General features: G+C 39.4%; 1 protein-coding gene across 2 annotated transcripts in view; it reads left to right on the top strand.

Annotated features, from left to right (window-relative positions):
- SAMD12 (sterile alpha motif domain containing 12) overlaps positions 1-25,443 on the top strand; it is a 171,954-nt gene that overhangs the window by 40,457 nt on the left and 106,054 nt on the right. For both annotated transcript variants that reach the window (XM_027884932.1, XM_027884933.1), the window contains exon 3: positions 6,753-6,882. In XM_027884932.1, the coding sequence (XP_027740733.1) occupies positions 6,753-6,882 (130 nt within the window). The remainder of the gene's footprint in view (positions 1-6,752; positions 6,883-25,443) is intronic.

Below are 25,443 nucleotides of genomic sequence, written 5' to 3' on the forward strand. Positions count from 1 at the left end.
TGCTCTGCAGGTAACGGATTATGCCAGCAAGTTGCATTTTGCATCTTGCCATGTGGAACAAGTAAGTTTGGACTGCAAATGTGAGACATGAGCTTGCAACTCAGGGAATGCAGGGTGCTAGCTGAGCACACCAGCACGACTGGGGAGTTTTGTTAGGTCTCCCATGTCTCCATAGGTTTCATTTAAAGCGGACATCGAGTACTGATCAGTCATAGATGTATGACTTGCATGATAGCTGCTGTAGTGTCTCTCTTTTAGTTCTTTCTGGGTGGCATTAGGGTTTATGTCTTACTAAATCAAAGTTGGTGGAAAGTTGGCCTTTAAAAGTGTGCTTTAAACTAAATTGCAATGATTTTTTAAAATTATACTTTATTTGCCATGCTGAATTTTTGTTTTTCACAGTGACTTAAGTAATAAATTAGAATGGACTGTTTGAATTTCTGATGCAATTAAAATTTTAAACATTTAATCTCTTAACATAAAAGAATTATTTTATCAACATAAAATTCTACAATATTTTCCTTAGTTTGTTGGTTTTTTGTTTGTTTGTTTGTTTTTTTAATATACATGTTTCCTTTGGTTTGTCATTTTCATCTCTTCTTAGTATTACAATTCTCAACAACACAGATGAGAACCCAGTACAACAGAAGTTTCAGGTTTTCTGTGGTGTGTCTGCTTATTACTGTAATTTTCTTTTGTCTTTGCTACAAAGTTCTGTAAGTATAAACTATCTAACTACCTGAGAAAGTGTATTTTTAAACCAAAATGTGTCCTTTGTGGGTTTTTCAGTATTTTAAGATAACACATTCATGAGCCTGGTTCTTTTTTCTTTCCAGAACTCAAAGCCAAGCATTTATGTTAGCCATTGATTCTGAATTCTGTAGTGTCAGTTTAATGCTGGAGAAGTAATTTGGAATATATGAAAAATATTCTTATTTTCTCAGCTTTAGAAATATAACCCAAGCATGTTTTAAAAAAATCATGCTTTTGAAATTCTTACTGGGCATTGCTGTCCCAGCTGCTTCTTGGCATAAAACGATGAAGATGATGCTGTTAGTCTTGCTTCCAGAGTAGCCTGAAAAATTTGATAATAATTTAGATGGCTTTTGGAACTGTGTAGTTTAAGTTCCCTGCTTTATGTGTCTGTATTGGATAGACATAAAATTTTATTTTTCTAGTTTTTAAATACAGCATTCACCTTTTATACTTTGCTTGCAGAAGACATTATGTTTTGGTTTAATAAATATTTCCTTCTCAGCTTCACACTTGAAACATCCCATTTTATTCCTTCCAGTCTCTCTGGTCACAGACACATCAATGGGTTTTTGACACATTTTAATGTTTCCTTGTGGCAATAGATTTACCCTATGTAGGATGGAAGAAGTCCTGTCAGAGATGGACTGATGAAGGAAAACAGCTCAAATGTTATAGAAACAGAAGTTTTTAATGTTGTTTAAACAGATCTTAAAATGGCTTTTCTGTGTTTTTGCAAAGTCACTCTTTCTCCTTCCCGACACCCCCTGCAAAGAACCCTTATGCAGGAATGTCCTGGGAAGATATCCTTAGGTCTTCTCATTGGCTTTTGTTCGCCTCTTTCTATTGGCTGTTAACTCTTTACCTGATTGGATTTTTCTGTAGTACCTTGACCCTGTAATTGGTCCCTTTTCAATCCCCCTGAAAGCCATATAAGCCCCCATCCCCAATAAACTTCCTCTTTTGTCCGTCCCTCAGCCGTGGTTTGTGTGAGCTGCTTACGGGCTCATAGAGCCACGTGCTTAGAGGGGCAGTTGGGAGAGCATTACACCTCCAGAGAATGGTTTAACACCCAAGACCTGAAGGTGCCCCCTCCAAATCAGCCGTCGTATTTCCTGCCCCAGCTGACCTTGTATTATTCTCAGGGTGATGGCCACCCATCTTGCTCTCTCTGTCCCTGCTAGGTGGCAACAACCTTACTGCTTCTTTCCTTTGTTCTTCTCAAACTTCCCCCCTGCAGCTCTCAGCCCTGTTTTCCCTCGACGTGCCTGACTGATTTAACGTCGTGGTTCAACACTGAGCAGTTGTACCCACATCTACTCTGTACAAAGATTTGTGTCTGAAACACAGCTGGCAGGACCCACACTGTTGGTCTAATAAACGATGGTGCTTTTCCTTGCAGCCTTGCCGTGCTTGTGTCCTGTCCTGATTTTGGCTGGAATAGACTTAGTTTTCTTCTTAGTAGCTGGTACAGTGCTGTGATTTGGATTTAATATGAAAATAATGTTGGTCACAAACTGACGTTTTGGTTGTTGTGAAGCTGTGCTTACCCCAAGTTAAGGACTTTTCAGTGTCTCATGCCCTGTTCCTGAGGATCTGCACCAGAAGCTTGGAGGTCGCATAGCCAGGAGGGCTGAGCTGACTTGGCCAAAAGAATATTCCATATTGTAGGATGTCATGTGCAGTATGAGAACTGGGGTGGGTGTTGGCTGGAAGGGGCCGATTACTGCTCGGGATAGGATGGGCATTGGTGAGCAGGTGGTGAGCAATTGTGCAGGGCATCACTTGTTTTACTGGGGGTTTATTTCTCTCTCTTTCTCCCCTTCCTTTTAATTACAATTATTATTTTATTGATACAATTATCATAAGCATTATTATATTTTACTTTGCTTCACTTATTGAAATGTTCCTATCTCAACCCAGGAGTTTAACTTTTTTTCCTGATTCTCCCCCATCCCACTGGAGGAGGGAGCGAATGAGCAGCTGTGTGGTATTTACTTGCCAGCTGGGGTTAAACCATGACAGTCCTTTGACCAACACAGCTGTAACAAAATTGGTTCTGCTTTGTGTTTTTGTAGTTAAACTGGAAGCTCCAGAGCAGAGTCTCCCAAGATGTATGTGGGAGGGAGCAGGATCTGCTTTAATGCCTTCAGCAGTGCCTCTTTTATCAGTCTGTTTCATACAGAAACTGTGTAGGGTCTGACTTCGGATACATTTGAATGCAAATATTCATTGACTTTGCTTATATGTCAGGACCGGTATGCTGGCAAACTGGATGTTACAAATAGTATGAGGCAGCCTTCTTCTAGCAGACCTGCAGCCCTGTTCGACTGAGGCCCCTGATCTTCAAAATCCCTGGATTTTGTAATCTGAGCAGCCTTGTAAATACACAAAATGTTAGAGTTAGAGAAGCTCTTTTAAATAACTTGTCTCATGGTATATAAAGTAGTTTTAATAATGAAGTTGAATCCTTCGTCACTCAAAAATACAGAAGCCTTTCTTTCTTTCTGGAGTGAAATATGATAAAGAAATTCTGGTGAATTAATTGACCTTCAAAACTGGCAGGCTTGGTAAACTGCACCTGAAAGGCTGAAGAGAGAACTTGTAATTCATTGTTTAGCAATAGCAGGGTTTGGTTGCTAATGCTCTTCTCAACACTGAAATACACTCTTTGGTAATGCACACGCCATAGTTTCTATTTATTTATTTATTTATTTATTTATTTATTTGTGGGCTGATGCTTTTAAATACTGTCTTCTCTGCACCATGGAACAAGGAGAGCGCAAAATTTTGTCATGGAAGTAAATACAATAGTTTTTTCTTCTTCTTGGGAGTCACTTTTATACTTTGAGATACACATAGCAAAAACTGGGGTTGGCAATTTAGAAGAGTTTGTCACAAAATCCGGAAGAAACAGGGTTTCCTTCAAATATACAAGAAAAGATGAGAATATTGAAGACTTATTCTCATTAGATCTGAATCTTGCACATGAGTTGGCATAGTGTTTGGCGGGATTAAAAATATTAAAGGGTTGCCAGCAAAGGTGTTCTTATGATGTGGTTATGCCAGGAAAAAGGAAGGGAAGGCCAGTCCAAAGATAATTGTTGATGTATTATTTTGTTTTAATCAGTTTGGGCCAGTTGTTTGATGGAGCTGATAAACAGAAATAAAGTAAAACATAGTGTGTTTTCCACCTGTCTAGATAATTTACATGTAGTTAATGGCAGAAGACTCATTTAATAGGTATGTTCATGGTAAAGGTAATTTTCCTTGGTTTACTGGGATTTTGTTTTTGAATGGGATCTAACTTTAGAGCAGGGAAGAAACTAAGAAATTAATGTTGTGAGAAGGAAGCATATTTTTAAGAGCTTTTCATTTAGAGGATCTGGTTGGAAAATAATTTTGGGTATGATGTTCCAAAAATGAAAGTTACTATAATATACTTTCTGGAACCATTGCTTTTAAACCCATGTATTCCTCTAGCTCATTAAGTCCTTATGAATTAGAAAATTAAACATAATATTTGATGGTGTCAGTGTAAATATGTATTCTTTGGACTGCATTTATAAGCTTAAGTGCAACATGTTTCTGTCATAATTCTGAACACTGGACAGTAAGAAGTCAGCATGTATGTTTGCAGTGCAGAGATCTGTATACTGCACAGCTTAAAAGCTACATTTGAAACCATCTTTCAGTTCCATGGGCACAGAGGGATGTGTTAAATTTGTACTGTAATTGTTGATAAACTTGTTCTTCAGCTATTTAATATGATGGTGCTTATCGCTTTTAAGAGGACAATAGTTGCTGAACTGAAAAGAGCAGCCTCTCAGTTAAAACAAACATTGGCACTGCTTGTGTACTTTCAGCTTGGAATAAATAGCTTGTAAATCTACAGCTAATTATACATATTTATATACAGATATTTGTCATTTAGTATTTTTATGATGTACAAGAAAAGCCCATTAACAATTTATTTTTCAAGGCCTGACAGACTAGAGAAAAGTCTTCAGAAATTCCAGTGCTCAAGAAATACCTTTAAGCAGTAACTCATATAAAGATAGACATTGAAGTCTTGACCCTGTTGTTCAGGGATTTCTCTGGAATCAGAGAGACTGTTAGTGTTATACAGCTATTTTTACTTGTTTATTTCATTGATGTATTTGTGAAGGACATGCATTTATGTATGCATGCAATAAAAATCAGCTGATACCATAAGATTGGGCTCTTCATTGAAATTCAGTTTCTTTTCTGGCCCAAATGGCAGTAACAAGCAGGCCAGAAAGTTCAAAGAGGGGCCTTTGATCTTCCAAGTTGCATGAGGTGCTTGGAGGAGTTACAGGGCACTTGCTCTCCCTACAGAGGTTGCCCCTTGTCCAGACCTCTGGGGGTTCCTGTATGTGTAGAAGACTGATGAGCTTCTCAGAAAGGGCAGAAGTAGAGCAAGGGCTGTCCTGGTTATAGTACACTCTCAACACCTCTGGAAGTTTCTTTCTCTGTGGATGCCAGGTCTGTCAAGCTCCTGCCTGCTGTATGTTTGTGGGTGGCAGCACGAGATGAGAATGATTATTTGGGGTGGTTTTTTGCATTATTGTGATGTTTCTAAGTGTGGATGATGCTTATTAGTGTTTCTGATGAGTGTATTTTTCCTTAAATCAAAAAAAACTGAGCATTGTGTTATATATTCAACTGTAATTTTCCTGCTATTTATCTAACTTCTACATAGGCAATAAAAAAGAGATAGGGACAACTGGACATGAGAAATTCAAGGCACGTTTGCCTGCTGGATTTTTAGATCTGCCATGTTCCCTGGCCCTAACTTACTATCTTTGCATGACATACTTTATGGACTTAATAGAACATGCAAAGCACTGGCTTAAAACTGCTTTGGTCCTTAGGGCTTCCAGTAATGAAAAATTTTAAAGCAACTTTGAAAAGATCTGTCTGACAGAGTACATCTGTGTAAATGCTGGGATAAACCCTGGCTGCCAATATTGAAGGAATCTGCCATGAGCCCTAATGGAGAAGGTGGGTTGGGATGACATTCCTCTTCACCTCAGATTTGTGCAGAAAAACTTCTCTTGAACCTTCTACACCACCAGAGAGCTGGAGGACAGTACTCTGCATGCATAGCATGGAAACAGAGACACTTTGATTTTATTTCCCGGACTCAGTTCCTTGGCAAAATAATGAAGTAAATGAATACACTGGTGTTCATACTCACTTAACACCAGCAATGTCCAGTGTTAAACATTTATTGTTGGTAATAACCACCCATCTGTTTAAGATTTTCTTAGTTTCCGAGGCAGGCTGTGTTGCAAAAAAAAAAAAAAAAAAAAATTTAAAATATTTTCTTTTTTTGCAGTTCAGATTGCTTAGAACTCAGCATTCTTGTATGGTTAAAAAAGTGTATGTGCAGAGGTGAATTGTTTGATTAAATGAAATGTGACTTTGTACATATAATAATGCAGACAACTTAATTTAGGAATGTTTATGTATAAACTTCATCTATTATAAAACTGAATTTGCTGGAAAGTATTGAACAGAGTTATTTTAAAAAATATTATTTATTATAAAGGAGCAACTGTTTTAAGCGGGAGTCCTATTTATTTCATATAAAGGTGATTGTAGGAGGGTTAAAGGTAAAAAGGAAGCAGAAAAACTATAGCTGCTTATAAACGTGGCTCAAACAATGTCAGCTGAAATGCTCAGTATGAACCAATATCCCCAGCTCTCCCTCTGTGCCCTTTTCCCAGCCAGAATCAGTCTTTAGGCTTGTTTTCACTAAAGGCCTTTGTTGCAAGATCTTTCCTAATTGTAGCTAAGGCCTGAGGATATTTGTGATTTTCCATGGTTATATCCAAGCTGGGACACAAATGGACATCCCTCTTGTGAGTTTGAACATGGATGTTTGAATGTCATATAAGGACGTCACAGATAAATATTTCTGAAACTTGTGTGTGGACTAAACATAATTTCTGTTCTTCATTCCGTATTTCTAGTCCGGGACTGTGAAGCTGACCAAGCCTGTGGCATTATGGACCCAGCAGGATGTCTGCAAATGGCTGAAGAAACATTGCCCTAATCAGTATCAAATCTACAGTGAGTCATTCAAACAGCACGACATAACTGGTAAAGTATGCGCTATCAGAAATATTTTACTTACTTAAAATGTGGCCAATTGTTTTACTTTGCTGTTAATTGATAGCGACTGTGCACTGAGGGCTTTTGGTTGACTGGATGACTAGAGAGTTGCAAGGTTTAGAGTAGGGGGAATATTCCAGCTTTCTTAGGATTTGGTAAGTGATTTCCCCATCTCTCTAAAACATAAATTTGACATTATTCAGGGTCAATATAACAAGGAAAGAAGTCAGTCTGTGTGTAGGTAAAGGCCCCACCCTGTTCATTCCAAATAAATAAAAACCCCTGGAACCCAAACATTAAGAAACATCCTATGAGGAAAAACATAATTTATGTAAATTTTCATTTTCATTGAAGTGTTTCATCTTGATTCATACTCTTTTTTGTGTCCTCCCCCCGCCTTTAAAAAAGAAATAAAATTTAACCTTAGAGTCCTTAACACATAAGATGGGAAGCAAGCCCAACTGAGTCCATCCCTAGGCCTTAAGTAGGATCAGTACAGCAAGTTCATTTCTGGCAGATATTTGTCTAAATTTGCTCTGGAAACTTTGCAGTGGAGGAGATTTTTATATCTCTCTATTCCAGTACTTTATGATTTTAAAGTTGGTATTTCCTAATATCAATCTAAACTATTATTTCCAGTAAACCAAACTGATTCCTGTGCCAAATGTGGCTCAAGTACAACCAACCATTCCTTCTCACAGCCTTTTCTTCAATGAATAGGATGCTTCCCAGTTGCACATACTTTCCTTGTCTAGTCTAAAAAGTATTTGTTTGTTCCCAAGTACATGCAGGACCTCCAAACCTTCAAAACATGGTGTCTTTTCTTAAAAGAATATATTAAAAGCATAATTGTAATTTATTTTTCTATCTTTTTTAGAAGTTGATATTGATGTTGTTGATCTGCTTGACTTGTCAACTCCTACTCAGTTTGCTGTAGTTGTCTTTTAGCTGACCACTTTGAGCAGACATCAGTTTAGCAAATATAACTTAATTAAATAAGACATTAAATAAGACTTTTACTCATATACCTGACAGTAATTAATCTGTAAACAGTTTAATGTGGAACACTTATTTGTTCTCTGAAGTGGTGGTATACAAAACTGGGAATTGGAGTTCAGACATTTATGATAAGCAGAGATTTGAGTTTCACATACAAATTTCAGTCTCAACACTAATGCCTTGTTAACTAATGTGTGTTTCACTCAGTGTCTGTTTGTATACGTGAACTTGTGGTGTTTCAAATTTTACCTTGATTCCTGTCACTATTTCCTTTCTGATAACATATGAATGATTGCAAACATGGCAAACTAAACTGCCAGTATTTTGTTTGCTATGTATCCATGAATACCTGTACACACTTACATGTGAGAGCTGGTTCTTATTGGTTTGGTAAATGTTGAGGTTTGGTACATAACCATTGTGCCCATTTCCTCTCAGTCACCATCTGCTGAATGCAGTCTGTAGGAATGTAGTCTGTGTCTCCACCCATGTGTACAGAGCTGACTACATCCGGAGCACTACCAGAAGAAACTGAAGCTATTTTAAAATATTTTCTAATACTGTTTTGGTATCATGTTGCTGGTTTCTAGAATTAAGGGAGTTGTTTTCATTTCAACATAAACATAGATGGAAACCTTGTAGTTTCCTTGCAGATGTGCAAAACTTTGAACTTCATAGACTTTTGTGAAAAAGAGGAATTGAGATCAATCTTTCTTTCTTTAGACAAAAGAGGAAAAAGGAAAATATCTGTGTGAGTCTTAGAAACTAAATCTGCAGGAAAGAAAATAACTTCAGTTCAGCAACTACTGAAGAAGAAACATGATCAATATTTGTATAGATTTTATAAAAGTATATTGTGGTAGTATGAATGAAATCATTAACTCAGGAGGATATTTCCAGTGCTGTTGGTCCCCATGACTCTGATTATTTGAAATCTAATAAAGGGATAGAACAGTGGATTTGTAGCTCGGAAAGGAGCTCGGAAACTAATATAAAGATGAAGCCAAGGTAGTGTAGTTTCCCAGCTATGGCTACGGAAAACTAATGTGATTGTTGAAAATTTCTCAAGAATTAATATGACTTTACAGGCTTTTTTGATATGGAAAAATAGGATGGAAAAGAACTTGAAGAAAGTGGCATGAAAAGGATATTTAACCTTTATTTGAAGATAAAATCTAAGGCATGGTCATAAGCCAGGAAAATAATCTTGGGCAAAGGTATCTAACAATTGTTAACCATAGGTGTTGAAAAATGCAGTGTTTGGTTGAAACTATTAGTTGCTGATTACAATTTATAGAGTTGGGGACAAAATACAACCCTAAATTACCTTTTCTTTGCAGAGATTTTATACCTTTTATTTCTGACAAAGAGCAGCGTCAGATATATAAGAAAAAAGTGCTTCATCTGGAAACTTACCTAGTAAGAAAAAAACTTCATATTAACAGTGATCTTGAGGATGTCTTGGGACAGAGTGTACTCTCATCAGATTTACAGATGACAGGAAATTGGAGGTAACGGTCTAGAGACTCAAGAGTAGGGGCCATCCACAGGGGTTTAGGCATAGGAACCAGACACAGGCTGGAGGAATGTGTCAACAGGAACCTTATGAAATTCAACCAGGACGATTGCAAAGTTCTGCAGCTGGGAAGGCCGAGCCTCTTGCACCCCACTCAGCCTGGGGCTGACTAGTAGGAAAGGGGCTTTGGTGATGTTGTCTTGATAGTCAGGAAGATGAAATGAAACAGCTTTGTGCCTTGGTAGCAAAGAATGCTGACAGAATCACAGCACTATTAAAAGGAATGTGGTAACCTAATCAAGGACAGTCATTATTCCCTTTTACTCTGCACTTTTTAGACTACAGTCCTTGGATTTCCAATGCAAGTTAAGGTGAGGACCAACAAGATGCTCAGGGCTGGAGCTCTTGCCCTTTGACCATTGGAAGAGCTGGGCTTGTTCAGTCCAGGGAAGAGGCAGCTTGCCAGGGTGGAATAGGGGGACTGGCAGCAGCCCCCAGTGTGTAGAAGAAGGTTGTCAAAAACATGGAACCTGACCCTTCACAGTGATGTGTGAGAGACACCAAATTTGAGCTGAAACAAACGGCCAAGGTGAACATCAGGAGAAACTTTTTCCCCGTGAGAATAGTCGAGCATTGGAACAGGTTGCTCAGTTTCTGTCCTGGGAAGGTTTCAAGCCCTAGCTAGATAAAACCTTGAGAAACCTGATCTGATCTCATAGCTGACGTTCTTTTAAGCAGGAGGTTGGGCCAGAAATCTACCAGGGTCCCTTCCCATCTAAATTCTTCCATGGTCTTATGATTTGCTGAGCACTTACTGAGTACCTCAGAACCAGTGAAATGCAGTTTGCAGCCAGTTAGGCATAATTAAATATGGAAAAATCTAATAAGAAATTGGCAGATTTTTTTATACATAACATGCTTGGATTCAGGGAGTAGAACACTTGTTTGACTTATTCAGCAACAGATCAGAAGTATTCTTCATGGTATTGGACCCAGAGAAAGAACCAAAAGAGTTTGAAGGAGTAATACTGAGTGAGATCTAAGGTCATCTGATAGGAATTAGCAGTGATGGGGAAAGTTAGACAATGAAAAGGGAGGAACGAAGATGACAGTGGCCTGTACAACCAAGAAGGCAATGTCATGGTAGGGTCATGTCACTGGAAGCTCTGCGGCTGGTGTTGGGAGTTTACACCAGTAAGAGGAAAAGTAAAAAGTTGCACTGATTTGCCAGTTTTTCACACTCATTTTATACTGATGTATTCCAGGGGATAAACCTGAAAGAAAGAGCTTGCTTTGTGTGCATTTATGGCTTTGAATTTGCCAGGCAGCAGTATTTTTAAATGACTGGGGAGTTCTAGAGAGATGAGTTGTTCTTTGATGGTCTTATTCTGTACCATGGAAACAAATGAAGATTTTTGCAATGTCTCACAATTAACATAAAAAAGACTGGGCATAGAATGACTAAGGAATAACCATTTGGGGGCAGATGGTCCATTGACAGAATAATAAAGATGATGTCTAAGGAACAGCTTATGGATGTGTATTGGAAGGGAGGAAAGGGAAGGGAAGGAAGGAAAGGAAGGGAGGGAAGGGAAGGGAAGGGAAGGAAAGGAAGGAAAGGAAGGGAGAAAAGGAGGGAGGAAGGAAGGAAGGAAACCCTGCTTCACCTTTTATTTCAACACCATGTTCCCCAGTGTGCTACTGCATGTCTTCAGAGGTTTTAATGCTATGATCATTAAGCAAACCTCATTCTGTCAAAGTAATACCCAAGAGGTACCTTGGTCCAATTGAAAGAAGGAGATACTTGAAAAGACTTGAAAGGACTCAAGCCTTTTTAAATTAAAGTTTTAAGGAGGAAAGGAACAGGGCTCAAGAAAACCTCATTTCAGTTTTAGAAGGGACCAGAACTTCTGAATAACCATTAAATACCAAACAGCACCTCAGAAAGGGAAATATGAACTGCTACTGAAAACCTGCTGCAAATAGTCTTAAAATCTGGCTAATTCTATAACCTCTAAAGATGCTGGCAGTAAATCAGCTTTATTGACATATTTTTATGAAATGTGTGTAATATCATGCTTTTAAAATCTGAATTAATTTTTTTCACATCATTAATATCTTTGTTATCATATTAGATAAAATGCTGAAGTTATTTATCATGTTGGTGAAGGGATGGCCTTGTGGTTTAAGATACTACACTGGAATTTGGAGACATCTTGGCTCTTGTTTTGGGTTACTCTGGCATTCTTTGGAAGCACACTGAATCCTCAGGGTAGGAGTTACTCCATACAGAGAAAGTTTGGGGTTTTTTTTAATCAAAGTGTTGCTAGGTATCTTTCCAGTTTTTAGAACATATAGAAATTAATTCCACCCTTTGTTTCATGGAACTCAGATGAGTTTTGTGGTGCAACCAGTGCAATGACTTGGGGATGAAAGGTGTGCAGTGGAGCACAGGAGGCCTAGGTTTCATTCCTAGCTCTGGGACAGGAAGGGTGACCAAAACCAGGTGGGTTTATTCACTGCATTGCGAGCTCTTGATTGTGTTAAACCTTTGCCATATGTTTTGCTATCTGTACAACAGAGATAAAGATACCAGTGTTGTAAAATATGTTGTGATATGTATATAAAAGGTGTTTCCTGAGTCAGCTGAGTCTTCTTTCATTTGGGCTATTTCATTTGGAACAAGTTCTGCTCACTTCCTGATCCTTCCCTTGGCAAGTGATTCCACTATTGTTATCTTTTTTCCTTCCATTATTAATGAGTATCACATTGACCCAAAATGTCTCTTGTGACAGTGCTATAACACCCTTAACGTGAGGACTGAAGCAAAATGTGGACGTGAGGACTGAAGCAAAATGTGGTGTTCTGTAAAGTGTTTTGTTACCTGACACCTGTCCCACAAGAGTCTTCTCACAAATCCTACTGTAGTTACAGTAGAAGACTACACAAACTGGCACCTTTTCTTAGATTATTTTATTGAACATTGTTTTATTGTCCCTTATAAACCTACCCTCTAGGCTGTTATTGGTAGAGCAGTCTTTATGGTCAGGTATAGGACTGGTACCAAGCAAAGATGGTCCTGGGTCAGGTCAGGGTGTTGTAGGAAATACTTAAGCCTCCTTTAAAGCATTGTTAATGTTTTCCTTACCACCCTTTTCTTTCCTTGGTCCCAAACCTGTAGCAAGTTTTGAACATTCTTCAGCACTGTCATATATCTCAGAAAGCATCTTCATTGTGTCCAAATGGAGGTAATTTCCAATGAAATATTCCTTATTTTCCCTGTTTTGCATGTGACAATGCTCTTCAGCACAATTGATGTCTTCTGCCAAGCAGTGTTCATCTGATAGTGGATAATACAAGCAACTTCCATCTCCAGCCATCTCTGTGAAGCCCTTCCCTTCTCTGTGGTGCAAGACTTAAGCCGGAGTTACCCTCAGTCCTTATTTATGCCGCTTTGCCATGCTCTTTCTGTGAGGTCTTAATAGCATTGTTGGTTGGTGGGCTGTCAGATCAATCCTGACTACGCCCATCTGCAGTTAAAAAAATAAAATCACTGCTTCACCCTGGAGAGAGCTTTTATTCTGCTGCCTGGATAAGGTCAGACCTATTTGCAGCATTCTTTGTGAAACTGTGATGTTCATGTTGGAAAATGTAAAGGACTAAAGAGTTCTCCTTTTTTCATACTTGGCTGCTCTCAAATTTTTAACATGAGGAACACATCACAGAGTGATGGGTATTGGGATAAGTCTCCTGTTTGCATAATATGTCGCAACTGTTCTTTTTGCATGGAAAATAGTATCAGAAATATATTAATGTAACCCTGTGTTTATATAGTGGAGAATTGAAAGAAGTTGGAAAAGTGGAAATCTTCTTTTCATTATTCAGCCTCCTACTGATACAGAAAATTTTGTATGAAAGTAGCCTTCTCTCATGTCTCAGCAAGGGTTTCTGGGTTTTGCTTTTCGATCAGATTATAGCTCATGTAATATATAGCGAAATTCCACAGCAGGAGACAAGACTAAAATGGCTCAGGGGAGATCTGGTTTGACCAGGAAGGCCCATCTGCTGTCGAGAAGGCGACAATGAGGCACTCGAACACTCTGTTGGAGTTGTAACTTCAGTATAACATAGTTGATTATTTTCTGATCCATTGTCTTTTCTATGAAAACTAATCTGTGGAGTTTATCAATTAGTAATGAAATGCAGCTATTTTCTTCTCTGTGCTCAAAGCAGTGAGGAGTGTTTGATACTATTATTTGTTACATAAAATCCTGTGTGGAAGAAGTGATGATATCATCTGTTCTGTCTGATAGGAAAGGGAAATTGAGAAAGGGCGATTGAGGCATTTTTGGCCTTGCTTGCCAATGACATACTAAATTCTATATCTGCTAAATTCAGAATGAAGCTTCCACTCTCCTGCTTCATTATCAGCTTTGAGATCTGCTGTGCAAGTAGCTGATAAATGTTTTACACCATTTTCTATCTTGCTGGATATTTCTTGGGTCTGGTAGCTTTTCCTTGGGAGACTCTCTCCACTTTTAACTACCTGGGAAAATCTCTTATGGTCTCAGTGAAAAATTGCTCTACAGCATGCTCAGAAGTGAATTGCACTCTAGCTGCCTCTTTTTCTTTCCTCTGTCACTATGTAAGAATTCAGTAAGAGCCATGGTAGCCGGGTTTGCTATAGCTGTTACTCCTGCCTGATGTAGAACAAGAATCCAAATCATCTTTGAACTGAAAAATATAATTCCTGTCCTTTAGCTTCAGATTTGAAATTTGCTGTCAACTTAGCTTAGATGAGTTCTTCTGTACTCTTACAGTATGAGTATGTAGGGGACGGAAGAAAAAGATATATTGCACTTCATTTGAAGCAGCATTTACTTGCTCCTTGGTACTTATTTCTCATGTGCTGCCAGTTGTTGGGGAAATAATGTTTCATAATTATACATGCAATGATAATTGGATTATTCCTTCCCTCTAACACAAGTTTTTTTTTCAATTTCAATTTAATCTTGTTCTATTTATTTTAGTAATTTTTCTCTAACTAGAGATCGTATCATGTTTTACCATTCTACTTGAAAAGATCATTGTTGTACAGTCTTTGTAAACCTGATCCACTCTATTCTCTACAGAACTCTGATTTACATCAATATCATGTAAAAGGCACTGCCAGAACCTCTCACCATGGCAGCCAGTTTCAAAATCAGTTTCTGTTTCTTAGTGAGAAGGGATCTAAAAATGTGAATTAGGATAAAATAGGGCAAACTGTATGAAATGTCTTAGCAAAGCCTATTTCAGGAATTCTTCAATCCATATTGTAAAGCTTGGTGATATTTCCTCATTTACTGATAAGGCTCTACAGCGTATGTGAAGAAGAACCAAACACTGATTGTGATCCACTGACAGAGCCAAAAACCTTACGAGCTACTGATTTAATCTTTGGGTGCTTACCCATCTATCTTAGGTGATCCAGGCATCCAGCTTAAGTGGGATTTCTAAAACCAAGGGTAAGAGAGTAAACTGCTGACGTAATCAGTGGAGAGGCAAGGGATGCCTTAAAACAGATGAACTTAATGGACTTAATATAGCCAAGAGAGGATGTTATGAAAACACCCCTTTTATGTTCATCCTGTTTTCTTTGTCCACTTTTTGTTTTGTGACCCTTCGCATGATCTTGACAAAGCATGCTTTTTATCAACTATTTTTTCTTTAGCTGCTTTATAGGGAGTTTGATTACTTTATTGTAAGTTCTAACATTTTACCCAATATTAAAGCTCTACCCTCTCTTTTTATTTCTTAGGATGTTCTTTTTCTATGCATTTTTGGATCCATCACGGTTAGTGGTTACATTATTACTTTACCATGTTCCTTGATCGATTGATTGATTGCCTAGGCTATGAGGTCCCTTTATCCAGAAGCTAGGCAAGGTGAAGCACTTTGTTGTTACTTTGAAGATCTTAAAGAAATAGCCTGAAGCCACAGAATGCAGCATTGTTAACCCTGATGGCCCTTCTTTATTTCTTTTTTTTTTTTACTTCCTCATTTGATTAATACTGATGAACTATTCAAAGGATGAGGTCCATAGTTTAGAACTGGCCACTGAATTTTTAGGGCTTCTCATGAACTATGTTGTTTCCAAGTGTTGTGCCCTGACCGAAGCCTCATTAGGTTGCATTCTGGGTTGCTGTTTTAAAACTTCTGCTGTATCTCTGGAGTCTGGAACTTACTTTTCCAGCTTGGTTAAACTGATGGTTAGTACTGCTGAGCTCTCGTTTCCCAACAAGTCAGGCTTTCCTACAGCATTTCACAAGTTCTGTATCCCACTCTGGTGGGAACCAGGACAAAAATTTTTGGGTCTCCTTTTGGGTTACCTGTGCTATTATTGATGGGGAAGGAGAATTTGTCACCTTTGCTCTGCAGCTATGAAGTCAATTTTATGGCTCAGTTGTAGGTAAGGAAAACTTATATGAGGAAAACTGGAGTGATTAAGTGGAGGGGTTGTTAGAAGACCTTACAGTTCTTCACTTTGAAAAAGTGAATTAATTTGCTGCTTAGTGGGTGTGTGTTTGTGATATCAGTGAGCAGCTAGAGCTGATTCTTTTTATTTCGGCTTATTACTTGCCAGCATGTGCTATTCATGATACGGGGATTTAGTCTTAGTGTAATCTTATAATTATTTGGCAGTGTTCCTCAGTCTAAAAACACAGCTAACCTCACGGTGAAACACAGAAGGAAGCCCTCCTGAAATGTGAACATGAATGAAGCCATAGGCGAGAGTTTGACTTCTGTTTTGGATATCAGGAAGAATTTTTTCTCTGAAAGGGTGGTCAGGCATTGGATTGAGCTTCCCAGGGAGGTAGTGGAGTCACCATCCCTGGAAACGTTCAGTAAACAACTGGATACGTCTCTTAGTGCAATGGCTTAGATGACATGGTGGTGTTTGGTCAAAGATTGGACTTCACGATCTTGGAGGTCTTTTTCAGCCTTAATGATTCTGTGATTCTAAATGTGTGTTTAATCTCTCTCATCTGGTCAATCTGCAGTAAGTTGTGTTCTTCTCTCGCTCTTGAGTCTGGCTATTGCCTGATCCCCTGTGACTCTTCCCAAGCCAGACACCCTCCATCAGCTATCCTGTGATTCCAGCTTCTTTACGGTTTCTGTTTTTAAACAGATATGTAGACAACAATTCTGCTCTTGCACCGAGTCTCTGTCAAATGGATTAACCCCATCTGTCGCAGCCCTGTGTTCTCAGCTGTGTTCTCATTCCACTCCCCAGACCCTCTGCCAGGACTCAAAGCATGACCTGCAGATGAGCTCGGCCCCTCCAGCTGACCCCTCCCGAACTCCCCTGCTGCGGCTGGGCAAACAGCCGCCTGTAGCCTGCAGGACTTTGCTACGGCACCTCAGCGCTTCAGTGGCTCCGGGCTGGTGTTTGGAAAGGCCCGTGGATGCCCTTGGGAAAGCTGCGGGTTTCCCCTCTTCCCTTGCAGAGCCCGCAGAGCCCGCGGGTGCAGTACCGGGCGCTGCCTCGAGGGGGCGCCGGCGCACCGGCTACCGCCCGGCGGCCCCGGGATGTGCCCGGCGCTGCCGGGATTCGATCCCGGCGGGATCCCGGCGGTTGTGCCATCCCCTGCCATCGGCGACCACAGCGCTCCGGAGCGCGCAGACCTGCGGTCCTCACCCCCAGCTTCCCCGCTCTGCTCTAATGAGCCTGTCAGCGCCTCGTTTGTCATGTCCCTCTTTGAAAATGATTCTGTTTGTGGAAATACCAGCCCAGCCAGCTGAGCCTTTTGCAGAGAGCAAAGAGGCTGGGGGAGAAAGGATTTCTCCCTTCTGTACTTCTCCCATATTACAATAAAAATAAAATCCAAAATCCAAAGCTGCCTTTTTTTTTTTTTTTTTTTTTACTGCTCAAGTGCTAAAGCAGCTGACCTCCGCTGCTCAGGGTTTGCCAGGGGAATAGCCTTCACTAAAAAAGAAGTGCCTGCCTGTGCTCCAGTGGAAATCGTTTGATTTGATATAGTTAATTGAACAGGTTGAAAGCCAGACAGGGTCCAGTGCACTGCACTTGGCATAGAGCTTTGTCCTTGTTGTTGTAGAATGCACAGCAGAGGGAAATACCTGGTTCTTTCAGCAAAGATATGAGGACCCAGCTCCAGTATTTTCCTGTGAATTTAGTGGAAAGGGCTCTAGGAAAAAAAAAAAAAAAAAAGGGCTGGATTCTGTTCAAGCCCTTACTGCATTCAGGAATTGACTTTCATCCCTTTACACAGCAAGGATCTGTGCACCCTGTGAAGTGTTTATCTGAATCCTCAGATCCTAGTGCTGATCAACACTGAACTGATGCAGGAGAAGGCTCCCTGTCCTTCTGTGTGCATCCAGACAAATGCTTGCTGCTCAAACAGGAATCAACTGTGAAAAACCTGTATCTTTTAAATTATTTTATTATCTGTGCATGTGGAAACCCTAGACTTAGAAATGTGAGCCTAGAGACACAAAAACTTAGGATCTTAATAAGCAATTTTGGTCTGAAACATGGGCATGGGGTTTAACTTTTTTAACAAGGTGCACAAAAGACATGACTCCATAAGGAAAAGCATGAAAAAATACAGTCTTTCCTCCCCTGAGATTTCATTAAGGTATTGTATCTGAGCCCCAAAGTGTTTACTAGAGGCAAACTCTTGTTATGCAGCAATCAACAGTAAGTGGTTGGCCTCGGGTAAAACTTGGAGAACTCCTGTTCTTATGCCTTATTATTAACTACAGCTACTATCGAACACAATCCTATATGTGAATGCTTATATTTGTTGGCTGTGTTTCTGCTGAAAATCAGGTGCTCTGTTCTTCAGTGGCTGCGGTCTGCTGTGTATTCTAGTCTTTCTTTAGTCTTTATTTTAGTCTTTTAGCCTTGCAGAAAAGGATGAAAGAAAACCTAACCCAAACAAAGCCAAATAAAAAAACCAACAAAGGAATCCAGAAGTAGTGTCAAAACATGAGCTGTCCCACAGAAGTTTTCAGAACCTCCAGAGCCTGCAGCCCGTCAGGCTGCACAGACCTCACCCTGCTCCCCAGTACTTCTGCTTGAAGCATGAGGAATTCCTGTCCATTGGGTTGGTAAGAGAAGCCTCCAAGTTCCACACACAAAAGTGTTGCTTCTTGAAAACTGACTAAAAATCCCAAATCTTCCCCATAGGGAATTCGAGGTTTTGTTCTGTTTTGTGAAATGCTGAACAAGGATACCCTTGAGGAAATCTGTATCTTTTGTCAGTGTGCCGTGTGTTTGAAACACAGTCAGTGTAATCCCAGTCCTGTCAGCTGTACTGACACGGCACCTCTGTTGCATGGGCCCTGGTGACACTGTGCTGCGATCAGAGGGAAGTGTTGGATCCCTCAAACAACTTTATGTGCATACAACCAAGCCACTTTCTCTGCAGGTTCTGCTGGGTGCAGTGAATTGCAGAATTGAGATGATTTACCTATTTGCATGTCAAATATCACCAGATCCTGATGTTATTTTGGTTGAAAGGGTCCTTTTGAAACCATCTAGTCCAACCTCCCTGCTCAAGCAGGGTCAGCTGGAACAGATTGTCCAGGACCATGTCCAATTTGGTTTTGAATGTTGGCACACTTGTTCTATTTAGTCAGGGTTTTCCTAGACTATAATTTTGAATGTACACTTTTTAATGTTTATTTTGCATAGGTTATGTAGATTTTATCTTGCAGTACGTGTCTTTGATCTAAATATAACAGCTCAGAACCTGAAGATAGATTAATAAGGTTATTCAAAAAACAGTGCCAAATGTGGAATAATCCCAAATGGCCTATAAGGAAATGTTTGTTACATGTTTTAATATTTTGTTGCTGTTTATAAACAGTATAAACACTGTCTGGAGAAATGCCAGGAATGTGACAATCTGTTATGAGCGTATCAACCCTACGAAGTACTGCAATCCAATCCGCTGTCAAGCACTGGTTGAATTGCCATGCAAAATTGCTTGTGTCCATTGGTTTATGGATGCTAAATGCATATAGATAAAGCTTGTCATATACTGGCTTATCAAAAGCAAACAAAAGACAGCTTGATTTTGATGAATGTCACCTGTAACCATTATCCTAGGCTAATCTACTGCTGAATTTGCCATTCACAGATGTGTGCAGTCCTTTTTTATGCCACATTAAGCTGTATTCAGGCCCATATCATACTGACTCATTCCAAGTCTATCTCATGGAGATAGCTTCTTTCTGTTAATAAATGATTGTTTGGGATTTTTTTTGTTAGTCTCAACACAAGGAGCTACAGACCTGTTAGCCTCTTGCCAATTCTGCCAAAAGAATGGAACAGTTAATTTGGGTTTCTGTCAACAAAGAATTGCATTGTATAGGTAATACCAGTTATCTTGATGCTCAACCTGTCAGACTAACCTGGTATTTGTTTCTTTTTTTCTTTTTTTTTTTTTTTCTCCATTGGCAAGGGTTTGAATTGAGTATTTAGCAGCTACCTTGTGGAATACAGTAGCTTTTTTTGCAAGGCAAGCATACAGCTTAGGATCACATGACATCTTAATTAAACATGTGCCTTTTAATTCCTTATGCTGTGTGCTGGAATCATGCTAGTTCATTGACAGATGCCCATACACAGTAGGGAGGCACTAATGAAAAGGGCCTTTATTGGTGTCCCCTGGTTTAGCTGGTTGTGCAGCATCTTTCAGCCTTCCTGTGTTGGTTGCCCAAGTGTAGCAGTTGATGTGGTAACACACAATCAGCAGGATGGGTTAATGGTACAGGTGTGATAAAAATAATCTAGCTAAATTATTCTGAGAAAATTTGTTTAATTGCAGCCAAATGTAGTGCAGTATATAAGAAACCCCTTCATCCTGCAGGTATGGCCTCTTCTCCCTTGGAAAGCAGGCTGTCAAGGAAGAAAAGGAGTTGGGAGTTCTTGTAGGTAGCCACATTATGTGTACTCTAAATGAAAAGCTAATGGGAGTAATGTAATCTCTTGTTATTAAAGTTGTATTGAATAGCAGGGATTGTTGTAACGTACACAGGTCAGGCTGCTTAAGTCTACAAGGATACCGTGTCCAGTTGTGATGTTTTAATTCTAAGAATAGTGTAGAAGTAGATGGAAGGCAGAGCACAGCCTTTTCCCAAGCTGGAGGGTGAGCCTTCTGTTGTCATGTTACAGGAGATGAAACTGCTGAAAGGAAGGTTGATAGGTGACTTGATAACAGGATATAGGGACTTAGCAGGACAACAGCGTGTGTTCAAAAGCTGAAATTGGAAGCTTGAGTGATTCAGAAATCAGAAAATGAATCCTGGCTTTGCAGGTCATTCAGCAGTGGAAGTGCTTACCAGGAAAAAGGGTAGACTTTGACAAAATCGAGTTTTCAAAAGGTGAGAAAGGTGGATGGAAAAATACATGGTAAGCATGTGTGCACACAGCACCCAGGCTGCATGGTCACACTGGACCTTTAGCAGGAATGTCTGCAGTCTCTAGATTCTGTTGCGCTCTCAACCTCATTGTGTGAATTTGGCTTTGTATTTGAAGCTTTATTTTTCTGCTGCTTGAGAAGCAAACACTCTTCGGAAGCTCACAAACCCGAATTAGGCACCTCATATAGCAGGAGAAACTAATTAGCAAAACTACAGATAAGATGATCTGCCAGTTGTTCTTCTGGTGCTCTACATATGTTTTTTCCTACTTGCTCAGTCAGTATGCCAGACTGGGTCCTAGGGTAATACTTTTGATATACAGGCATTGCCACTTCAAGCTGGATGTGAGCAGTCCTGCACACTACTAGATGTACCCTTGATGTAAACATTACATTTGGAGTAAATACTTGTACTTAGAAAACTATGTGGTAAAACCAGTTAGTAATTTATATATGTAATGTGTGTTTTCCCAACAGGTCTTCTAGGGTTTGAATCTATTATATTTTCCCATGATTGACCAGAGAGCATGCTAGGCTAGATACATGTAGTATGGAAAAGCTGATTCTGAGATTTAAAGTTCTCCTCTGTCTTTGCTCTGAATTCCCCCTTGGCTTGAATTTTGCTACTGTACCAAATGTGATATGCAAAGGTGACGTTTGTAAACAATCTATTACACATTTCTCACGAGCCCAGTGGGATGCTGATCCATGCTCACATATCTGCTCTTCTTTTAATTCTCTTCTTAGGCATCATTTCTGTACAGGTTTCCCCACATAACCTGTTAATACCATCTGTTTTCCATGTCTATGTACACATTGTTTCTAGAGCAGGTAAAATTTGCTGCTGAAGCTGCAGGTGATGCTCTTTTGCTGAGATAGGTACCAGAACCTGCAGCCTGTTAGGAGACTGACTTCTAGAGCTGTTGCCTGGGAATTTCCTTACATTTGCCACTTCCAAAGTGATTCTTGCACTGCCCTAAAAATGATAATGAATGTAACCATTTCTTCCAAAACCATAACTCTTCAAGTATATATTATATACATCAACTGATATAGCCTGGATCAGATCAATAGAAGAACTTCATCTGTGGAACTGTCTTTGGCTACATATAGTAGTGCCAGAAGGTTTGCTGATCTAACTGTATTGCTGGGATTGAACTTACAGCTGTAAAGTGCAGATAGCAAATCAATCTGACAGAAAGCAGGGTTCACACTGTTTGCCCCACTTCTAGGGAAGAGTATATTCTACTTGTGCAAATGCCATTGCTTCTTTTTTTTTCTGGGTTTACGGCTTCTTTGGGTTTAAATAGACTATCTAACCTCAGGGTTTGAGAGCTTGCAAAACCACTTGGGGGATTCGGATTATGAAGCTCAGGTGTTCTCTGATGTCCATTCAGAAAAGTAGTTCAGTAACTGTAAACTTCCAGAAGATTTTACTTTGGTGCATAAATTCCCTTTAACAAAAGCAGAAACAGTTACCTACTCAGGTCAGAAGAATATATAGGCCATAAAACTGTACAAGAGTATTTTTTTTTTAATAAGGCTAAATCTTGAACTACTGCATGAATGGTTCAGAGAGAAACTATCTGAATCCTAATTTCCATGAGCAGGGTGGAGCCTTATGAGGGAATTGTCTGTGATGTTGCAGGAATACATTCTTCGATGCATATACACCTGTAGAGTGCAACTTTACCTCGCAGTGCTGAACTGCATTGATTCCCACATTGCTCATCATCAGAGCTGAATTCAGTGGAGCTGTCCCTGACTGCTTATGGCAATTACAGATGTATGTGATGATTTCTAGTCTTCTTCAGGGACCAGTCTCTGGAGTACAGTGAGCTTCATTTTGCCAGTGAATTTCACAGCAACTGGCTGCCAGTAGAGGAAGTCTTGAGTGTCTTCTGTTTCAGGTACTGATTAATGTCCATTCAAAGCACTGCAAATTCAGGGTCTGTTTTGGTCATACCTAACTGGGACCTTCCAGCATTTCCTTGTCCTAATCTTAGTCTCTTTTTTCTTCTGTCTTCAGATTTTTTGTCCTTCTGTTGAATGGTCTTCTTTTCCAGTAGTGGAAACCTTTAGAAGGACAGTTTTCTCATTGTATCCGGCTCCATGAAAGCTCTACCTGGCACTACTCTGTCCTATAGCCCGGGGCTGGAGTATGTACAGCCTCTTGAAATGACTCTTTGAGTAGATCTTCTGAGTGGTTGCAGACAACCCTGGCACAAAGGCTTACTATCAAGTTGTGCTTTCCAACTAGAAACTGTGGGGTATTTTTCTTCTTCCCAGCAGTTATTTAATTCATTTAACTGAAATGCAAGTATATACCCTGACCTTGTATTGAAAACCATTGAAATTTTGGCAACAACAATAAAGTCTAAAAAATCAGTCTGATGCAAAATAACTAACATGGAAATTTTCATCCTTGGTGGTTGTGGTTCAGCAGCACTTGATGATTATGAAAGATGTCAAGTGGCTATAATCATAGTCATCAACACCTGTGCTGTATGTGTGTACCAAAATATGTACTTGGTCTCCTTTGTTAGGAATATATGCAATATGTCATTTTTACAAGTCTCTCTATTGGCTGCATTGCACATTTCTGTCTGTACAGGGAATGCCTGCTTAGAGGGGCTGCTGCTATTTGTTGAATCAAGGGTATACTTTTGTGGAAGCTTTAATTTTCTTCTCATATTGCTTTATTTAAAAATGAATTTTTTAAACTAGAAATGCACTGTCATTCCTTCTGCACAAAATAATTATCAGTAAGTTTTTTATTTTTTATGTATAATATGTTGTGTATGCAGTTTGCACGTGTTGTAATGGTTTTCATGGATTCTCATTCAAAACCAAGTACACAAATACTTTTATGTCCAGAAAATGCAACCTGAATGAGCACATATATGCTCCTGTGAGTCTTTGTTTTCATACATGATTCAAATGTGTGGTGTTTTGATTCACAGAACAGTTTTGGTTGGAAGCGACCTTTAAAGATCATCTAGTCCAATGCCCTGGCCATGGGAAGGGACATCTTCAACAAGATTAGGTTGCTCAGAGCCCTGTCCAGCCCTATCTTAAATGTTTCCAGGAATGGGGCATCTACAGCCTCACTGGTCAGCCCATTCCACTATTTCACCACCCTCATCTTAAAAAAAAAAATTGATATATCTAGTCTGAATCTACCCTGTTTCAGGTTAAAAAACAGGCCTTACTAAAAAGTTTGATCCCATCTTTCTTATAGGCCCCCTTTAAGTACTGAAAGGCTGGAGTAAGGTCTCCCTGGAGCCTTCTCTTCTACAGACTGAACAACCACAGATTGAGATATTTCTGTCAACACTGATGGAAGTTAGCTTTGAAGAACTTGCAGTATTTACTTACAGATCCCTACTGTTGCAATACAGTTCTGACCTTCAGAGACACCACTTCTGAAGAACTCACAGAGCCTTTTTATTTTGTTGGATTTGATGAATGATGCCTGGCTTTCATTTCCCTGACAGACTGTTTATTTTCACCAGGTGTGCTTCAGGGCTGACTCTTTGTTTGTTTTTCTCCTTTATTAGAGAGCTACTTAGTTGTCACTAAAATAACAATTACAGTATCTAAGCATTTATTGCTTTTTCTGGAATGCCAGATGTCAGAATGCATCTTACAGAAAGAGATGGAAACTTTATCTCTTTTTAGTCATAGTAGTCTTAAAAATTTAAGCCGAAATAGAATATGTTTTTCTGCATTCCATTTGAGTGAATCCTTCTGTAGTAAACAAGTATTTGCATACTCTTTAAGTAAGCAAGCTCCAGCTAAACAGCATCCACTAAATCTTGTGCAGTCTATTGCTGACTTGCAAGAATTGCTGGGAACTGTTACACCAGTATGATCATCCATCTGGGAGAAAAAAGTGCTGTAAACTGCAGTGCCGTTAACACTTTTGTATGGCAGAGGCTTTGATGTGCTGGATCCATTCTGCACCTCAATGAATTACCCACAGTAAAAGAATAGTATAAACAATTGTAGTCTGAAACACTCCCCTGTACAAACCTACAGTTATAATAGGTAGCTGTGGGAAGCAGTATCTTTTGATACTATCTCTCAAAAATTTATCAAAATGATTAAACAGATTTTCCAAAGAATTTGAAGACTTACTAATTTAAGACTGATATGTGAGTTTAAAAAAAAATACACAGCTTGCTGTTTTTCAATAATTAATGGCTTTCTTGCTTCCAGAAAAGTGAAGTTGCCAAATCTGACCTTGGACCAAAATCATAGCTGGAATATTGAATTTTTTTTATTTTATGTAAACCACAGTGACCAGTCATGTAATTGTCTTCTACAATAAGGTTATTTAGAAGATTATTTAGAGGTTATTTAGAAGCCCTGAAACAGATTGCTATTGCAGTGCCCTAACACGGGCAACAAATTAGTTTGACTCAACTTCAGACTCTTTTGCTCTAATATGCCCCGTGTCCATGCACTTTGTATATCATCTGATTGTCAAACCATGTTGGAAATGGTTTAACTTAGAAATGGGTTGGATTTGCCCTCGACAAAGTAGGCATGGATACCTCTTGCAATTCTTGCAAGGATACTAAGTTTTGCCAGTAGTTC

Source organism: Empidonax traillii, unplaced genomic scaffold (assembly GCF_003031625.1).
Source record: "Empidonax traillii isolate 1590-97213 ecotype Southwest subspecies unplaced genomic scaffold, ASM303162v1 scaffold157:size2224338, whole genome shotgun sequence".
NCBI classification, from domain to species: domain Eukaryota; kingdom Metazoa; phylum Chordata; class Aves; order Passeriformes; family Tyrannidae; genus Empidonax; species Empidonax traillii.